The sequence below is a fragment of the Amblyraja radiata genome, chromosome 10, assembly GCF_010909765.2.
Source record: "Amblyraja radiata isolate CabotCenter1 chromosome 10, sAmbRad1.1.pri, whole genome shotgun sequence".
NCBI lineage: Eukaryota > Metazoa > Chordata > Chondrichthyes > Rajiformes > Rajidae > Amblyraja > Amblyraja radiata.
The window spans coordinates 6,794,730-6,816,072 of NC_045965.1; the positions used below are offsets into that span (position 1 = coordinate 6,794,730).

A 21,343-nucleotide genomic window follows, 5' to 3' on the forward strand; every position below is an offset into this window, starting at 1 on the left:
AACCTGAAGAGGGGCATCAAGAAGGCCAAGCACTGCCATAAGCTCAGGATTGAGGAGCACTTCAACAACAACTCCGACCCCCGACGCATGTGGCAAGGCATCCAGGCCATCACGGACTATAGACCCACCAACACCACCCCCACATCCAGCGACGCCTCCTTCCTTGAGGAGCTTAACCACTTCTATGGCCGCTTCGACAGGGACAATCTAGAGACAGCCATCAAGGCTGTGCTCCCTGCCGATCACCAACCCCTCACACTCACCCCCTACGACGTGTACGTGGCACTGAGTAGGACTAACGCACGTAAAGCTGCTGGCCCTGACGGCATCCCCGGGCGCGTGCTCAGGGCCTGTGCTGCGCAGCTGACAGACGTCTGGACTGACATCTTCAACCTGTCACTTGCCCAAGCAGTTGTCCCCACGTGCCTTAAAACCACCTCCATCGTGCCAGTGCCAAAACACTCCACTGCGACAAGCCTCAACGACTTCCGCCCAGTTGCACTTACCCCCATCATCACCAAGTGCTTCGAGAGGCTGGTCCTGGCACACATCAAAGGCTGCCTACCCCCCACACTGGATCCCTATCAGTTTGCCTACCGCAAGAATAGGAGTACGGAGGATGCCATCTCAACGGCACTTCACTCCGCCCTCTCACACCTCGACAACAGAGACACTTACGTAAGAATGCTGTTCATCGATTACAGCTCAGCATTCAACACCATTATACCCTCTAAACTGATCACCAAACTCGGTATCCTGGGCATCGATCCCTCCCTCTGCAACTGGATACTGGACTTTCTAACCAACAGACCCCAGTCTGTTAGGTTAGACAAGCACACCTCTTCAACCCTCACCCTGAACACCGGCGTTCCACAGGGCTGTGTGCTGAGCCCCCTCCTCTACTCCCTCTTCACCTATGACTGCACACCTGTACATGGTACTAACACCATCATCAAGTATGCAGATGATACAACGGTGATTGGCCTCATCAGCAACAACGATGAGTCGGCCTATAGGGAGGAGGTCCAGCTCCTAGCAGCATGGTGCGCTGACAACAACCTGGCCCTTAACTCCAAGAAGACCAAGGAGCTCATTGTAGACTTCAGGGGCGTAGACAGCCTAGGGGCGGCACGCACACCCCCATCCACATTAACGGGACGGAGGTGGAACGTGTTTCCAGCTTCAGGTTCCTGGGAGTCAACATCTCCGATGACCTCTCTTGGACCCACAATATCTCAACTCTGATCAAGAAGGCTCACCAGCGTCTCTTCTTCCTGAGGAGACTGAAGAAGGTCCATCTGTCTCCTCAGATTCTGGTGAACTTCTACCGCTGCACCATCGAGAGCATCCTTACCAACTGCATCACAGTATGGTATGGCAACTGCTCTGTCTCCGACCGGAAAGCACTGCAGAGGGTGGTGAAAATTGCCCAACGCATCACCGGTTCCTCGCTCCCCTCCATTGAGTCTGTCCAAAGCAAGCGTTGTCTGTGGAGGGCGCTCAGCATCGCCAAGGACTGCTCTCACCCCAACCATGGACAGTTTACCCTCCTACCATCCGGGAGGCGCTACAGGTCTCTCCGTTGCCGAACCAGCAGGTCCAGGAACAGCTTCTTCCCGGCGGCTGTCACACTACTCAACAACGTACCTCGGTGACTGCCAATCACCCCCCCGGACACTCCTCCCACAGGAAAAACACTATGTCTGTATACATGTAAATAGTTTTATTTATTGAAATCATATTCTATGTCGCTCTCCAGGGAGATGCTAACTGCATTTCGTTGTCTCTGTACTGTACACTGACAATGACAATTAAAATTGAATCTGAAATGCTGGAGTAACTCAGCGGGACAGGGAGCATCTCTGGAGAGAAGGAATAGGTGATGTTTCGGGTCGAGACCCTTGCTTGATGGTCAGCATGAACATGATGGGCCAAAGGGCCTGTTTCCATGCTATGGAGCTTTATTACTTTCAGTATCTTGCATTTATAGCAACAATGCAAATTGCTATTCAGTTATGTTTACCTTGCCTCAAATTACAGTGATATCCTGTGTTGTCTGGATGGTCTTTGCTGAGGTGCACATTCTTTCTTTTCCTGCCAAATGCTTTGTTTCTGGGAGATTGTAGCCACTCCTATAATAGGCTGATTTGATCCTATAAATTGCTTTGTACAGCAAATTACTTCACCTCAGCTCTCAAAAACAACATTATTTCTGTTATATTCCCCATTCTCTGGCATTGAATACATTTTTTAAAACTCTTTTAATATTAAAGCTATTGCTGGAAACTCCTTTACACTGATTCAAGAACTTATTTTTCTCAGCGAAGATAGACGCAAAATGCTGCAGTAACTCAGCGGGACAGGCAGCATCTCTGGAGAGAAGGAATGGGTGACGGTTCGGGTTTTTTCAGATTTTTCTCAGCTTTTGTTTAACAACTACCTTTTACTATTGTGTGTTTACTTAGTACCTTTGATTTTAGTCAGTGAAGAGATTTTTGCAATTAAATGACTCATTTGATTCACATTTCTCTATAACCAGTATTTTTTAATGTAGGTGCACCCTGATTCTTTGACTATGCTGGTTGTGAACAGATGCATTCCTTGGAGACTTGCATTACTCTATTGCATAATAGTTAGTATTTTGCATTTAATCTTAAAGTTAAGTTCCTTCATTTAATGGTAAGTAATTCCAGCCCATGATCATTTTTTAAGGAAAAGAAATAGATACATCAGGGAGACCAAGCTTAGATTCAGTGTCCGTTTCACCGGACACTTCCCCTCGGCCCGCTAAGCCTTACCAGATCTCCTGGTTGCAAACCCCTTCCCATTTCCATGCTGACCTCCTCCATTGCCCGAATGAAGCCACCAGCAAACTTTTGCACATCCGTCGTAGATAGCATTTTATTGGGATGCATCACAGCATGGTTTGGGAACAGATTCATCCAAGACCGTGAGAAATTGTAGAGAATTGTGGATGCAGTCCAGGTCATCACACAAAACCAACCTCACTTCCATTGACTCCATTTAGACTACACGCTGCCACAACCAGGCCACCAGCATAATCAACGACGAGTCTCACTCCAGTCACTCCCTCTTTTTCCCTCTCCCATCAAGCAAGAGGTATGGAAATGTGAAAACGCACACCTCCAGATTCAGGGACAGTTTCTTCCCAGCTGTTATCAGGCAACTGAACCATCCTATCAACAACTAAAGATAGGTCCTGAGCTACTATTTACCTAATTGAAGACCCTCGGACTATCTTTAATTGGACTTTACTGGACTTTACCTTGCACTAAGCATTATTCCCTTTATCATGTATCTCTGTACACTGTGGATGTCTCGATTGTAATCATGTATAGTCTTTTCACTGACTGATTAGCACACAACAAAACCTTTTCACTGTATCTCGGTACACATGACAATAAACTAAACTAATCTAAACTAACTTAAAATAAATTAAACTTTGTCTTGTCCCTCCTCTCTTCCAGCTTTCTTCACCTACCACCTCCTAAAATAAGTCTGAAGAACGGTCCTGCCCGAAATGTCTCCTATCCATGTTGCCAGGATGCTGCCTGACCTGCTGAATTATTCCATCACTTTGTGTCTTTTTTTCTAAACCAGAATCCGCAGTTCCTTGTTTCTACATTGTGATTTTGTTTGGGATGAGGATACTGGGTTCTCAGCACAGATGCATTAATCCTCATTAGTTCCAAAGAGTTCCTGTGCATTTATACAGGAGAAATATTATCAAAGTTTAACACATATAGTTACAACCAGATATGTATATCAGTGAAATTTTGGATGCCATACATTTGACATGGAGAAAAAAATCTAGATTATTAGTACCAGCCCAGTCTCATGGGATGTTTTGTTCTTCCCTTTTCTTCTAAGCGAAAATCTTCACTTCAATGTAAAAACCCCAAGAGAGTTGCAATGAAACACAAAAGTAGCAGACAGCCCTCGTTAGAATAGTGGTGCTTCCTGAAAACAGCGGTACATGAAGCAAGTAAGACCGAGCTTGTGAATGAACTCCAGTGACTTGCATTATTATAGCATTTACAATAGAGCAATATTCTCACATTTTTCACACAGAAGTGAATAGAGCGTACAAATGCAATGATAGTAGAGAGACTCATGAAAATACAGAGATGCAGGGATATAGACCACATCCAGGCCGACAGGATTAGTTTAAGTAGGCATCATATTTGGTACAGCATTATGGGCCAAAGAGCTTTTCCTGTGCTGTAAGGTCTGAAGAAGGGTCTCGACCTGAAACGTCGCCCATTCCTTCTATCCAGAGATGCCCTGTCCTGTTTAGTTACTCCAGCATTTTGTATCCATCTTCTGTATGGTTCTATGCTCTACAACATGAGCACTCGTGGTCCTTATGGCCTTTGCATCGTGCTCTGCTGTTGATGATTATGGATGCAGATTATGGGTGACCTTGTCTGGAGCTTCATTTTTCCGCTTCAACCCCTTACTCAGAATTTAAGGACGTACTTTTAGAAAGGAGATGAGGAGAAATTTCTTTAGTCAGAGGATGGTGAATCTGTGGAATTCATTGCCACAGACGGCTGTGGAGGCCAAGTCAATGGGTAGTTTTAAAACAGAGAATGACAGGTTCTTGCTTCGTAGGGTGTCAAGAGTTATGGGGAAAAGGCAGGAGAATAGGGTTGAGAGGGAAAGATAGATCAGCCATGATTGAATGGTAGACTCGACGGGCCAAATGGCCTAATTCTGCTCCTTTGACCTATGTTCGTTGATTCCGGTAATATCCAGTCAGTCAGTCAATTTTATTTGTATAGCATATTTAAAAACAACTCACGTTGACCAAAGTGCTGTACATCAGTGCAGGTACTAATGTGCCACATACAATGGTACACAGGCCTAACAATACATACATAAACTGTTTACAGCGCCCCCTCAGAGGGAGTAGAAATAAGTTTTGAGCCTCGACTTAAAGGAGTCGATGGAGGGGGCAGTTATGATGAGGAGAGGATTGCTGTTCCACAGTCTAGGTGATCCAGAAATCTATCAGTCTGTGTCTTAAACAAAGTTATTGACCGAGTCTCCACAACAGAGAATTTCAAACATTCCCCACCCTCTGACTAAATAATGTTTTCCTTGTATCATTTCTAAATGGCCTCCTCCTCCTAGTGGCGGCGCGGCTCTGGCTGCAGCGGCTCTCCGGCAGTCCTGTTTGTTTTGTGTTTTTTGGGTTGTTTATTTTCGTTTTGGTTAGTCTAGTTTTGGTTTTTAGTTTGTGTTTTTGGGGGGGGGGGGTTGAAACGGAGCTTGCTGTCTCTCCCTGCGGGGGAATGCGACTTTTTTGTCGTATTCCCCTTCTCTGCCTCCGTCTGCGCTGAGGCCTAATGGCGGAGCTGGCGACCTCGAGGCTCAGGAGGCAGAGCCCGCCAGGACTCGCACTGAGCTCGCTCCCGTGAGGACGGCCCGGCTCGGGGCTGGAACAGGGCTTCCGTGAGGGACTGTGACGGCCGGCCCGAGGAAGGAACGGTGCTCCCGTCAGAGTGGCCGAGCTCGGGGAGGTACGGCGTTCCCAGCCCGAGGGAGGAGCGGTGCCCGGTCGGGGCGGCCCAGCCCGAGGGAGGAGCGGTGCCCGGTCGGGGCGGCCCAGCCCGAGGGAGGAGCGGCGCCCGGTCGGGGCGGCCCAGCCCGAAGAGAAGCGGCGCCCAGTCGGGGCGGCCTGGCGCGAGGGAGGAGCGGCGGCCTGGCGCGAGGGAGGAGCGGTGCCCGGTCGGGGCGGCCCAGCCCGAGGGAGGAGCGGTGCCCGGTCGGGGCGGCCTGGCGTGAGGGAGGAGCGGCGGCCTGGCGCGAGGCTGAGACGGTGGCAGTACTCACGTGAGGGCGATCCGGCCCGGGGCTGGAACGATGCTCCGGGGGCTGGGACGGCAGTTCTGGTGGCGGTGGCCTGAGACCGGGGGTTCGGCCGCGGGCCAGCGGCTGCGTCAGCAGGTCTGGTGAGCAGCAGCTACGACCACCCCGGGCCGCGGTGTTTGAGCCGCGAGGACAGGTTTTAACATCGCCCGGGGGGTATCGCCTCAGCGCAGAAGGAGAAGAGGAGGGAAGAGACTGCAGCCCTAAGACTTTTGCCTCCATCACAGTGAGGAGATGTTGGGTGGACTCACTGTGGTGGATGTTAATATGTGTTTATTGTTGTTTTTTATTGTATTGTATTGTATGTATGACTGCTTAAATTTTGTTCAGACTTCGGTCTGGATGACAATAAAAGGCTATTCTATTCTATTCTATTCTATTCTATGCCCCCTTAAACTAGACTCCTCACCCTGGGGACAAATTCTCATTGCATTCTGTAAGAATTTGGTACATTTTATTTCAAACCGCAATGAGATCCTCAAGATGGCATAGAAAGAGATTGGACATAGTCCATGTGAATAAGGATTTTATCTTCAACGTGCGTTGGGTGGATACTGATGAGGGCTGCTAAATGCATTAGATTAAGCATGCAACATTTTGTGTGCTAACTTCAATAAAGAAAGTATGTGAAACCAAGTATAGCAAAACTGTATATTTGTGCATGTACATAACGGCTCGTGCCAGACATGCTTTAACTCTTCTCATGTGTTTGCTTGCCTGGAGTACTTGAAACAGTTGTTATGTGTTGGCTTGCCTCGAGGACCTGATGCCCTAAGTTTTCAATAGAGGAAGTTCTGCAGGGACCAATAACAAGTTTCTCAGTTTCAATATCAATTTCAGAATCCAAAAGTAATTCATGCTTAAATTAGTACCTTGCTAAATGCCGCAATGTAGTCTGTAGGAATATCAACAAAATAATTGTGCATTTCTGTATTTATATGAGCACATTTTAAACTTCTACCGTTAACATGGTGCAGGGGGTCAGGGTAACAAAAATAGGATTTATGTGCCATATTCTTACATGTAGGTTCGGGGAAGTGGAAAGGGACAGGAATTTACTGGCATTGTTTTTTAGGGGGAGGATGTTTCTGGTTGTGTTGTTGGTCGCAAGTGGTGCCTGGCTGAGCAATTAGAACATAGAAAAGTACAGAAGATAGACATAAAAAGTTGAGGTAACTCAGCAGGTCTGGCAGCATCTCTGGAGAAAAGGAATAGGTGGTGTTTCAGTCGAGACCCTTCTTCTGATTTCAGACCCACTGATACAGTCCAACATTTTGTGTCTACCTTCGGTTTAAACCAGCATCTGCAGTTCCTTCCCTCACATAGAAAAGCACAGCACAGGTGCAGGCCCCTCAGCCCACAATGTCTGTGCTCTTTACGATGCAAAGTTAATCTAATCTCATGTGACTGCAGTTGATCCATATCCCTCCATTCACTTCATATCCAGGTGCCTATCTAAAAGCCTCTTAAACACCACTGTTGCATTTGCCTCCTTCATCACCCCTGGTAGCGCATTGCAGGCACTCTTAGGAAACAAATTTCCCTACACATCTCCCTTTAAACTTTGGCCCTTTCACCTTCAAGCTGTGTCCTCTGGTCTTTGACTTTTCCACCCTGGGAGATAGGTTCTGTCTGCCGACCTTATGGATTTACGGCTCATAGTCAGAGCAAGGATGGCTTCCTCTTGTATGGAGCTTACAGTGGGGTGGGACACAGACTAGGATGCTTGTTTGAGAGGATGGAGGCAGTTAGTTTTATTGCTGGGGTTGAAGAGATAGAAACATAGAAATTAGGTGCAGGAGTAGGCCATTCGGCCCTTCGAGCCTGCACCGCCATTCAATATGATCATGGCTGATCATCCAACTCAGTATCCCGTACCTGCCTTCTCTCCATACCCTCTGATCCCCTTAGCCACAAGGGCCACATCTAACTCCCTCTTAAATATAGCCAATGAACTGGCCTCGACTACCCTCTGTGGCAGAGAGTTCCAGAGATTCACCACTCTCTGTGTGAAAAACGTTCTTCTCATCTCGGTTTTTAAGGATTTCCCCCTTATCCTTAAGCTGTGACCCCTTGTCCTGGACTTCCCCAACATCGGGAGCAATCTTCCTGCATCTAGCCTGTCCAACCCCTTAAGAATTTTATAAGTTTCTATAAGATCCCCTCTCAATCTCCTAAATTCTAGAGAGTATAAACCCAGTCTATCCAGTCTTTCTTCCTAAGACAGTCCTGACATCCCAGGAATCAGTCTGGTGAACCTTCTCTGCACTCCCTCTATGACAATAATGTCCTTCCTCAGATTTGGAGACCAAAACTGTACGCAATACTCCAGGTGTGGTCTCACCAAGACCCTGTACAACTGCAGTAGAACCTCCCTGCTCCTATACTCAAATCCTTTTGCTATGAAAGCTAACATACCATTCGCTTTCTTCACTGCCTGCTGCACGTGCATGCCTACTTTCAATGACTGGTGTACCATGACACCCAGGTCTCGCTGCATCTCCCCTTTTCCTAGTCGGCCACCATTTAGATAATAGTCTGCTTTCCTGTTTTTGCCACCAAAATGGATAACCTCACATTTATCCACATTATACTGCATCTGCCAAACATTTGCCCACTCACCCAGCCTATCCAAGTCACCTTGCAGTCTCGTAGCATCCTCCTCACTGCTAACACTGCCCCCCAGCTTAGTGTCATCCGCAAACTTGGAGATATTGCCTTCAATTCCCTCATCCAGATCATTAATACATATTGTAAATAGCTGGGGTCCCAGCACTGAGCCTTGCGGTACCCCACTAGTCACTGCCTGCCATTGTGAAAAGGACCCGTTTACTCCTACTCTTTGCTTCCTGTTTGCCAGCCAGTTCTCTATCCACATCAATACTGAACCCCCAATGCCGTGTGCTTTAAGTTTGTATACTAATTTCTTATGTGGGACCTTGTCGAAAGCCTTCTGGAAGTCCAGATACACCACATCCACTGGTTCTCCCCTATCCACGCTACTAGTTACGTGGATAGGGGAGAACTTGGGTGTAGCGAGTTTGTTGAGTATTTGGTTAGTATTTTACTCACCTTGCAAGTCTCTAGGTTAGTATTGTAGGTTGAAGTCCATATTGTCTCTGAATTGCTCAGCATCAGACATTCTTAGGAACACGCGATCCTAGTTCCTCATGGGAAATATTATGTTTCTACGTGGCTCTGACATGGAAATTGTGTCTGGTTGCAAGGCGACAGGTTTTTCCAGACAGAAAATGACCCTGAAATGACCAATATCACCCTTCCTTTGTGTGGAAGGATTGATTTACGATTGCATAAAGTGTGGAAGTAAAGCAATCTGTGCAATTGAATTTCCTGGCTGATGACGGCACAATAAGTGAGTCTGGAAACAAGCTCAGCTGTAATGCTCTCTTTCACTGAAAAATGTGGCAACTTTGTACCCGGGCTGTGAAATGTAAATTTGTGGCATATGAGATGCTATTCATTTTTTTATGTGGATGCTGTAGGCTAGGCTGCCATTTACAGTCATTTTCTTAAGACTATTGTAAGTTACTGAACTGCTAAATTTTGTGTGGTGAAGACACCCTCATGCTACTAGTCTGACTAGTGTTCCTTTTGACATTTTGTCCCTTTTGACATTTGAATAGTCTGAAGAAGGGTCTCGACCTGAAACGTCATTCATTCCTTCTCTCCAGAGATGCTGCCTGTCCTGCTGAGTTACTCCAGCATTTTGTGTCTATCTCATGCTACATAATGGTTCAGATAAATGGTTAAGCTGCTACCTCTCAGCGCCAGAGACCAGCTCTACAGATGCAACCCGACCTCCTGAGTAATTCCAGTACAATCTGTTTCTAGTTATGGAACGTGATTTTCTTTACATATTCGCTTTATATTCTCTCAAGCTTGTGCAGTTTGCCTTTTGAGCTTAGAATGTCAGAGGCATGCTTTTCCTGCACGTCCTGCCAAGAATTAAAATTAAAATATAATGTAGCAATGGCAAAAAAACACAGCAAGTACAAAATTCTCAAAAATCATCCGGCTTTTTATTTTTGCTTGTTAAAAATGTGCATGAATTAGTTTGATACAAAGTGATGCCAGTCTTACAGTAGCATAGAAAACAGTTAATATTGGGTAGAGCATGGGTTGGAAGCATAGCAGCATATTTAAACCCGATAACACTGAATTCTGGCATCAAAGAACAATGTATATTGTTCAGTACTTGTCACTATGATTATTATACTTATTTCTGAAACACAAAAGAATGTGAGTGAATGTGGCTTTAACTGAGTCCAGAAGCCCGTCGGACACACCTTGCAGACGGGCTCATTTTCAATCCATGAGTTGTGGATTCTTCAGTTTCAAATTTTGAAAATTAATGTTATATACTCAGTACCTCTTTACTTTCCAATAAATGTATATTTATCACGGCCGCAAATGCATCCCATGCATTTATAGATAAAAGACCAAGGAATAAGTCCAACCAAAAACCATGAATCCTTTTGTTCTATTTCTATGTTGACGAACCTGATCAAAAATAAGTATTTTAATTTTATTGCTTTAGCACCTTAATTCACAATTGTTGTAAAACAGTGATTTGCAGGGTGTGATTAATTCTGGGAAGCAGCTCTTGACGGACCAGTGATGAGCAGACCAATTTCTGGGCCACATGCCAGTGACTTATCTGTCTAGCTGTTGACTGGCACCATTCGACTGCAGCTCATTCTCTGTGTGTTAGTGTTTGGACTGTCCTGGCATAGTGGCTTGGGTACCCAAGGTGAGAGCAGAATTATAGCATAAGGATCATATATAAATTGACCACAATCCATAATAATCAGGTAGAGCATGCTCATTCTGTCAATAAAGGGGCTGCCAACAAAGAAACCATCAACATTATGAAAATAACGTATATTCTGGAGGGATTTTGAGGCAGTTTGTCATTGCAGATGTCACTTAGAACTCACTTTGCTGTCATTTTTTCGGTGGGCGGCGCGACTTTCGTCAGCAGCAGCCTCTGCAGTCCGTCTGCGTTTTTATTATTTTATGTCTATGTTTTTATGTAGTTTTTGTTATTTTTTGTTAGGGTATGTGTGTGGGGGGGTGGGGGTGGTGTGGGGGGGAGGGGGTAACTTTTAAATCTCTCCCTGCACGGGAGACTCGACCTTTTCTTTGTCGGGTCTCCGTTGTCGTTGGGGCTGCAACGAGGAGCGGCCTCCAACAGGAAGACCGGGGGCTGTGGTGCCGACTACTCACCTCACCGTCGCGGAGCTGGCCGAGTCCAGAGCGGGTGGAGCGGTGGTGGACGCTGCTGCGGCCCGACCCCCGGAGATTCGGTGGCTGCAACTGCGGGTTTGGCGGACGGTAACACCGGGAGCCCACGGGTCCCTGCTGGGAGACCGCTTTTCGGGGCTTCCGCAGCGGCGACTTCTCCCGCCCGAGTTGCGGGGTTAAAGAGCTCCTGGAACGGGGCCTTACACCATCACCCCGCGCGGCTTGGAATGGCCGCGGGACTGCGAGCGCACGCCGGGGGCTTTGACTTTGACTCTGACATCGGGGGGGGGGGAGTGGAGAGATAAGTTTTTTTGGCTTTCCATCACAGCAATGTGATGGATGTTTATGTAAATTATGTTGTGTCTTGGGTCTATTTGTTTGTAATGTATGGCTGCAGAAACGACATTTCGTTTGGACCTCAAGGGGTCCAAATGACAATAAATTGAATTGTATTGTATAAAAGTTTGGAACTTCAAACAATACAAAATATTCATATTTAAAATTAACAATCTGTATTCCTGTTTATACGTCTTCTGCAAATGTAGTAGTGAAAGCCGCGAGTGACTTTTCAGTTCCAGCAAGAGAATTCAAACTAAACGCTCATCACCGTTTTATTCATTGTTAATTTGACATCGTGTTTGGTGGTTATCAAATCTCTCAGTAGATTTCCCTCAGAGAATAGATTGCGACTATCATAGAATGTAATAAACTTCATGTAAACAATTACATATAAACACTAATAATTCAAGTAATTAATCCAGGATTATAATATTTTATTACTGGCTCGCTGGTTTTTGATATGATGTGCTTGTTTGGATTAAATAATTTGGAATTACCGGTACTATCTATGTTTGTTTTTGAGAACCATATCTCAGAGGTTCTAATGAAATAAATAGCAAATAGGTTTAAAAATTCTGTACTGATGCAAGGTTAAGATTCAGGAATATTTCATTCAAAAAAGCAATAAATTAGTTAAATTAAATTAAAAATTTAACTCAGGTTAGAAGTTAAGGAGCTACTTTTCTTAGTTCATTTTCAATTTCTTAATAGCATATTTCCAGGTACAGGCGACCACCCCACCTTACAGGGTTAATGAAATTTCCCGCCAAAAATTTCACAAATCAGCACCTGAAAATTTGAGACAGAATAACATTTGCTCTCATGGAATGTGCTGGGGGGGGGGGGGGGGGGGGGAAGCAGGTAAATCAACATAAAATTCATTTTTTAAATCCAGGTTTCTTGATGCGTGGACAGCTTTGCGGTTCAGTCCCCCCCCCCCCAGTAACGCAGGGTCCGCCTGTACGGGGGAGAATTGTAGCAAGACTCTTCTAGTTCCATCTGTTTATGAGACCACATTTTGTGGAGAGTTACTGAAAGATGAGATGAAATGAAACGAGGACATAAAGCAAATCACCCAGTGCTATAAATGTGAATTAATGTACATTCAACAACAGAAATGACCTTCCATTTGAGGGAACAAACAGCTGATGAGATTTTCCTGGAGTAGCATCAATCCAAGTAGGTTCTCTAAGTAGCATAACAAAGTGTGACAAGTATACTGTAAATCTTCAGTAACCATGTGATGATTGTGGTCATAGTGGTTATAGTCAACGTTAGTGTCTTAACATCCATAGAGCATGTTCACCTGAGGGACCATTCTTGGCAGTGGATTGTTCAGTTTGAGATCAATGCTCCTTCCATAAAGGGAATGTCAGTGTAATAATGTTGCTGTTATTCTTAAGTGAATTTAGGGATACCATATCTTCCCCACTGAGTGAAAAATCAAACACCTGTAAAACAAATTACAGCCAAGAGTATCAGAACAATATGATGCCATGTTGCACAGTTTAAGATCTATGTTGCACAGTTGGTGTTGTTATTTATAATTTAGCTGAATCACTGTGTGTGTATCATCTAATCCCAAATGACCAGTTTAATCCTAATGCTCATAAAAATGATAGCTCAACACTCATGGGTTCTTTTGATTTTCATGGACCTAGGGAATTGAGGAACTTTGAAAGATGAAGAATTTCATCTCGCATTTTTGTCATCCAATGAAGACTGCTGCCAGTAACCCTCTGAGGATTCGATTTTCAATTTATTATTCTCTATTCATGTCAGCCTGTAAATACTATTTTATGAAGTTTGGTCAGAGTGATTAATCTGATATTGTTGGGTTATAACTTTCTATGTCAGTCAGTCTTACTTTGCCATCTTAATTTAGTGCAAGCTAAATCTGCACAAGATATGGGTGGCTCCATTAAATTATTGGCTGACGAACGAATTGAGACCAAATCTAAAAGGCATTATCAATGATCACAATTAACACAGTTCAAACAAAATATATGAAAATAATGAATTGTAATAGTGTCCAAAATAGAAGAAGTATGAAAACTATAGTGAATAGAGGACTTTTGGAATCGGATGTACCAACAGCAAACCCAAATTACAATCCAGAGGTATCCAGGACAATGATCTTGGACTTGATTTATACTTTAAGAATGCTTTTTTGGGTACAATTTTGGAAGGCGACAGCAGAAATCGTTAATCGTGATGCATATTTTTTTACCATGTATCACTTTGTGGAACAGCAGAATCACTTTTCCAAGCAACTTTGGGAATGTCAAGACTAGCGTTGTATGGGGACAAAATGTGTAGGAAGGGCAACTGCAGATGCTGGTTTAAATCGAAGATAGACACAACATGCTGGAGTAACTCAGCGGGACAGGCAGCATCTCTGAAGAGAAGGAACAGGTGACCCTTCGGGTCGAGACTCTTCCTCAGATTGTCAAAAGGGACAAAATGTCAAAAGGGACACTAGTCAGACTTGTAGCATGAGGTTGCTAGACAGAGTAGTAGCATGAGTTACTCCACATTTTGTGTTTATCTTGTATGGGAACATCTACCAATCTCTCAATTTTTTACTCAGGTAAACGTAAATATGTTAGCCTATTTATGTCATGCTTTATGGGTGGTGACGTCCCGACCCGAAACATCATCTGTCCACAGATGCTGCCTGACCTACAGTTTCTCCAGCACTTTGCAAATGTTAGATTTGAGAAAAAACTAGTCTCTTCTGTCCTTCTGGTTAATATATTTTTGTAGGTAATCATAAAATTAACAAATGGACTATCTGGGACCATTTTATTTCATAACCTCTTTACCAGTGGTTTGCCATGTATTTTTAATGTTGTCAGATGTTTAATATGTAGTTTTGAAACGTATATGTTTAACATGCGATCTGTCAATTCAATTAATTTTCCCATCGTATTCACAAGTTTAGTCTGTTAAGGATCTTAAAATAAAGAAAACAGCAATAAAGTTCAAATATTTCAGGCCAAAGGGAAAAAAAGGTGAGAATAATCAAAGATACCAAAATCCCACTTCTACTCTTATGAAGCTTTTCACATTAAAGCATATTCCATTTTCACATCCAACCGTATTTTGAGTGTTCTCACAGTTTTTCTCTCCACTTTATTGTTTCAGGGCAATTTAAATCAAAAATGGGACTTTGCCAAAATTACCCACACACTGATTAATTCTATAAACAAAATTCAATATTGTTTACACTTTTGACAATATTGATTACTTTTGAAAAAAACATTTCTTTTCCTTTCCCTACTTTACTAATCTCAAAATTAATGGCCTGACAACAAATATACGTACGTATAACTTTGAATATAATACATCCAGTGTGTCATTCCTGTCATAACTCATGTGATAAACTACAAGCTAGCTCAATGACTGCACAAGAAATATATAAATATAATTGAATACTACAAATAGTTGTAATGTAAAGGAACTACAAATGCTGGTTTATACCAAAGATAGTCACAATATGCTGGACTAATTCAGCAGATCAGGATGCATCTCTGGAGAAAATAGATAGGTGTCCTTATACCTCCTCCCTCGACTTCCTCTAGGGATCCTGACAGTCCTTCCAGGTGAGACAGAGGTTCACACAAACCTCCTCTAACCTCATCTATTGCATCCGGTGTTACCGATGTAGGCTCCTGTACATTGGCAAGACCAAGTGTAGACTCGGCGACCGTTTCGCTGACCACTTGCGCTTGGTCTGCCAAGGCCTACTGGATCTCTCAGTTTCTAATCACTTTAACTACCATTTCCATTCCCCATATTGACCTTTCTGTTCTCAGCCTCCTCCAGTGCAAGAGTGAGTCCACAGGCAAATTGGAGGAAGAGCACTTCATATTTTACTTGGTGGACAAAAATGCTGGAGAAACTCAGCGGGTGAGGCAGCATCTATGGAGCGAAGGAAATAGGCGACATTTCCGGTCGAGACCCTTCTTCAGACTGATGTGAGGGTGGGGGGGCGGGAAGAAGAAAGGAAGAGGCGAAGACAGTGGGCTGAGGGAGTGCTGGGAATTGTTTAGGAGAACTGCCGTGTATGGCGGCAGATAGCCAGTCGCTATCTATAGTCCGGGTTGGGTCTGAACTTACTTGGGTAGCTTACAACCCAGCAGTATGAGTGTTGAATTCTCTAATTTAGGTAACTTCTACATATACTCCACCCGCCTCTTGCTTTCCAACCTCTGCCCCCATCCTTCCTCCACTAAAAGTTCCACAGTTCTCAACCATGTATACATCTCTTGGGATCACATTGTTCCTAGCCAAAAACTGGTCTATCAAGGAACCACCCTGCCTGAGGTCACATGTACTGAGGTACAGTGAAAAGCTTCGTCCATATCCCTCAAAACCTTTCCTATCCATGTACCCATACAAATGTCTTTTAAATATTGTTATACTACTTGCCTCAACTAACTGCTCTAGTAGCTCATTCCAATACTCACCACACACTGTGTGAAAAAAGTTACCCCTCAAGTTCCTATTAAACCTTTCCCCTTTCACTTTAAACCTATGTCCTCTGGTTCTTGATTGTCCTACTCTGGGTAAACGAGTCTGTGAGTTCACCCTATCTAACCCTTTCATGATTTTATACATCTCTATAAGATCCTCCTCCACTTCAATGAATAAAGTCCTAACACGCCTAACTTCTCCCTAGACCTCGGGCCCTCAAATTCTGGCAACATCATCGTAAATTATTTCTGCACTCTCTCCAGCTTAACTACATCTTTTCTTTAGCAGGGTGACCAAAAGTGAACATAATACTCCAAATGTGGTCTCACCAATGTCTTGTACAACTGTAACATAACATCCCAACTTCTATACTCAATACCCTGATTGAAAGCCAATGTACTGAAAGCCTTCTAGACAACCCCATCTACCTGTGATGCCGCCATCAGGGAACAATGTACCTGCACTCCTAGATCCCTCTGCTCTACAACACTCCCGAGGGCCCTGTCATTCACTGTGAAGGTCCTGCCCAGGTTTCCCTGTGTTAGAATAATTTTTGTAATCCTTGCATCCCCTCTCTGTCTCTCCCTCACCCTAGTCATTGTCACTGTCGTCCTGCTGAGGTTCAGCCTATATAACTTGTTATCACCTAGCCCGTAGCCAACAATGGGCCATTGTGGGCTCTACATTTCCTTGATCGTCATCACTTTTTAACTTTTTTGCATATCTTTCATTCATTTGGTCCATATCTCTCTATATCTCTCGTTTCCCCTTAGCCTGACTCCCAGTCTGAAGAAGGGTCTCAACCCGAAACGTCACCTATTCCCTTTCTCCAGAGATGCCGCCTGATCCGCTGAGTTACTACAGCTTTTTGTGTCTATCTTCGGTTTAAAACAACATCTGCAGTTCCTTCCTCAACATAATCATTCTACTGTTTGTTTGGGAGGGTATCATATGCTGATCCAATTGTTTCCAACTGTAGTTTACAAACGTGTGAACTTTAAGGTTCATTTGTAACAGTTTAGGTGTGGCTTCTTTCACATATTGTCCTTGACATGATAAAGGCAGGATGTTAGCAGACTGAGTTACTGCATACTCTTAATGAAGCATTGGAATCGAGACAAGACATAACTGAAATAAACCCACGGTCCATGGGTGTGGTTCACATATTACATCAAACGTACGTTATTGTGTTTTAATCACATAATGGATCATTTTTTTCTGAGAACCTAAAGTCATATAAATGTTAACCTAATCTGACAGATTTACATTATACTTTAAAAAAAAGTAATTAAATAATGACTGGAGACATTTTCCATCTTTATTTTTGTAACCAATAATCAAGATTAGAAAACAAAATCAGCATGTGTGATACCTTCAAAGAGAGTCCAGGATGTTGCTCACACAGACCGTTAAACTGAAATATATTATTTTACTTTCAGTCGCAGTCAGCTGCAATCTCCTCCTACCACCTACTATTTGATTCAATGGTTAGCTAGCAGAAGCTAATTAACTATCTTAAAGATAAAAAGGAAAACTGACTGAAGAAATTTAATACTGTAATCCCTTATAGGAATTCCTAAAACATCTGACACAAAAAGATTATGTTTTTCATGAGATGTAATTTGATTAATTGATTAAAAGATACAGCATGGGTACGTCCTTCTGCCCGAGACCAAGCTGACACATCACACTAGTTTCACGTCTTTCGGGTGTGGGAGGAAACCGGCACACCTGGAGGAAACCCATGCAGTCACAGGAAGATTGACACAAAATGCTGGAGTAACTCAACGGGACAGGCATCTCTGGAGAGAAGGAATGAGTGACGTTTCAAGTTGAGAAAAACGTGCAAACTCCACACTCGCACAACCCAAGGTCAGGATCGAACCCAGGTCTCTTGTGTTGTGTGGCAGAGTCTCTATCAGGTGCTGATAAGGCTGTTTTTTTCATTTACCATCCCTAATTGTCATTAAAAAAAGTAGGGGTGAGACACCTTTCTGAACTGCTGCAGCCCTTGTGATGAAAAATATTCCACAATGCTTTTGGGTAAGAAGGTCAAGGATTGATACCCAGCAAAGATAACTCACTGCCAGTTCAGTTTGCTGCGGGGTTAGTAGTGTGGCCTTAGGCACTGGTGTTGCCTGGCATCTGTTCCTCTTTCTTACAGTGCACTGTGCAGTTGGCACACTCTGCGACTGGGTGAACCAATGGTCAAGACAGTGAATGCCTACGGTGGAGAAAGGTGAAAAATAAGTGCACTGCGTTCTTCCGGATGGTGTCACATTTCACAGTTGTTGGGCGGCGCGACTCTCGTCAGCAGCGGCCTCTGCAGTCCGTCTGCGTTTTTTATTATTTTATGTCTATGTTTTTATGTAGTTTTTGTTATTTTTGTTGGGGTATGTGTGTGGGGAGGTGGGGGTGGTGTGGGGGGGTTGGGGGTAACTTTTAAATCTCTCCCTGCACGGGAGACCCGATCTTTTCTTTGTCGGGTCTCCGTTGTCGTTGGGGCTGCAACGAGGAGCGGCCTCCAACAGGAAGACCGGGGGCTGTGGTGCCGACTACTCACCTCACCGTCGCGGAGCTGGCCGAGTCCAGAGCGGGTGGAGCTGTGGTGGACGCTGCTGCGGCCCGACCTCTGGAGATTCGGTGGCTGCAACTGCGGGTTTGGCGGACGGCACCGGGAGCCCGCGGGTCCCTGGAGGGAGTCCGCTTGTCGGGGCTCCCGCAACGGCGACTTCTCCCGCCCGAGTTGCGGGGTTGAAGAGCTCCTGGAGCGGGGCCTACATCACCGCCCCGCGCGGCTTGGAATGGCCGCGGGAGTTTGCGAGCGCACGCCGGGGGCTCTAACACCAAGACCCGGTGTGCGACCTTGCATCACCCGGCGTGGCTTTAATGGCCACGGGACAATTCGCCATCGCCCGCCGGGGGCTTTGACTTTGACTCTGACATCGGGGGGGAGAGTGCAGTGGAGAGATAAGTTTTTTTGGCCTTCCATCACAGCGATGTGATGGATGTTTATGTAAATTATGTTGTGTCTTGGGTCTATTTGTTTGTAATGTATGGCTGCAGAAACAGCATTTCGTTTGGACCTCAAGGGGTCCAAATGACAATAAATTGAATTGTATTGTATTGTATTGTATTGTTTGAGTTCCACGCATCCAGGAATGTAGAGTGCTCTTGTCACACACATAGATAACACCTTGCAGATTGTGAAAAGATGTTAGAGTGTCTGAAGGTACACAAGAATGCTGGAGAAACTCAGCGGGTGCAGCAGCATCTATGGAGCGAAGGAGATAGGTAACGTTTCGGGCCGAAACCCTTCTTCAGACTGATGTGTACCTTCGATTTTCCAGCATCTGCAGTTCCTTCTTGAACACTTAAGAGTATCTGAAGATGAGTTACTTGCTGAAAAATATCCAACATTTGGCCTACAGTTGTAGCCATAATACTTATGTGACTGTTCCAGTTGAGTTTCTGGTCAGTGGTGAGCCTGGAGTTGTTGATAGTGGGGGAGTGAGTGATGGTTATGCTACTTAATGTCAAGGATAGTTGGTGACGCAATCTCTTATTAGGGATGGCCATTGCCTGGAACTTGAGCGATGAGAATGTTACTTCTTACATTAGCCCAGTTCCGGTTGGAAATGTCATTGATGAAGCACAAAAGGTGGTTTGGCTGAGAAGACTACCTTGAGGAACTACTGGGGTTTGGAGATCTCCAAGAACTATCTTCCTTTGTGGAAAGAATGGGTATAACTCCACTAAAGCCAAATCTTCTAAAATGGATTGCAGCAAGAGTGAGTTTGGAAGCCTCTACTACTTCCGATATCCTCACTTTCATTTTATATTTCAGGTTTCATGCATTTTGTGTTTTTATGGCTGTTGACAGATCAATTTTCCTACTGGGATAAATAAAGTTCTATTGTATGGTATTAATAGAAATTACTCCTAACCTCCCTCCTTGGTGCACATTTCAAATTTACAACTCCCTTGTCACCATGTCTCCAACCAAAAAAAGTCCTACCCTTTTAAAATAATTTGCAGTTTTAAAAATCATTACTAAAAATTCACTCTGTCTTCTCTGCATTGGTGAGCAAAGCCTTTATATTACAAATCTCTCTTCATATCTACATCTTATTATCTTCAGCATCAATCAGCAATCGGAGATGGAAGGAGTTTCTTGCTACTTGTACTGTTGCTCTCTGCTTTCATCTGAGCCATAATGGTTGAATGCTGAATAAGGCATGAATGCAGAGAGATAGTATCATGCCATTCTGCATTAATTAAGGACCAAGAGTAAAATTGGGAAAATGTGCCAGAATTACTTTTTCAAATAAATTTGATAGTTGAGTTTTTTTAAAGGAGGTGTTTTTTTTTAAGATAGGCAACGGCTGCTTAGGAATAGTCAGCATGGTTTCTAGGTGGGAGATCGTGTGTCACATGAATTTGAGGTTATGACCAAAAGGGTTGATGAGGGCAGAGCTGTAGATGTTGTATATATGGATTTCAGCAAGGCAATTGACAAGGTTCAGCATGGCAGGCTGCTCTGGGAGGTTGGATCACATGGGATCCAATGAGAGCTAGCCGACTGGATCAAAAGTCAGCTTCATGGAAGGAAGCAGAGAGTGATGGTGAAGGATGAGGGGTGATCGTACAGAGGCGTGTAAGTTCACGAGAAGAATAGGTAGGGCAAATGCACAGAGTCTTTTACCCAATATAGGGGAATCAAGAACCAGAGGACATAGGTTTAAGGTGAGGGGGAAACATTTAATAGGAAACTGAGGGGCAATATTTTTACACAAAGGGTGGTAGGTATATGGAATGAGTTGCCAGAGGAGGTAGCTGAGGAAGGTACTATCACAACATAAAAAATAATATTTGAACACGTACATGGATAGGATCGGTTTAGAAGGATATGGGCCACATGCAGGCAGATGGGAGTAGGTTTGGCTGAAGGACCTGTTTCCACGCTGCACAAGTCATCTGCTACATCTTTGCTACTGGGTCTAATGAAGACAAGCTGTACAGGAGAATGCCACCTTACAATCTACATGGTTAAGCCCAGCATTGTTTTTATCTAAACAAATACACAACACACTGAAGTAACTCAGTGGATCTGGCAACATCTCTAAATATGAATTTCGACCGTTCTCATTTTAAACTATCTTTCAAATATCCCACATAAATGTTGGGGTCCAAAGCTTCAATCAGCAGCATATCATAAGTGGCCTCTAAAATCTGTCAATAAGCAAATCAAGCTGAGTTAGGCACAAAACGCTTGAGTAACTCAGCAGATTAGACAGCATTTCTGTGGAAAAGGAATAGGCGATGTTTCGGGTCGAGTCTCTTCTTCAGCAATAAGGGTCTCGAC

General features: G+C 44.2%; 1 protein-coding gene across 2 annotated transcripts in view; it reads right to left on the minus strand.

Moving 5' to 3' along the window:
• Positions 1 to 11,619: 11,619 nt before the first annotated feature.
• LOC116977478 (uncharacterized oxidoreductase ZK1290.5-like) overlaps positions 11,620 to 21,343 on the minus strand; it is a 115,774-nt gene continuing 106,050 nt past the window's right edge. Inside the window, exon 7 of one of the 2 annotated variants that reach the window (XM_033027934.1) lies at positions 11,620 to 12,950. In XM_033027934.1, the coding sequence (XP_032883825.1) occupies positions 12,846 to 12,950 (105 nt within the window). In that variant the 3' untranslated portion in view covers positions 11,620 to 12,845. The remainder of the gene's footprint in view (positions 12,951 to 21,343) is intronic. The other variant, XM_033027935.1, reaches the window with a different exon arrangement.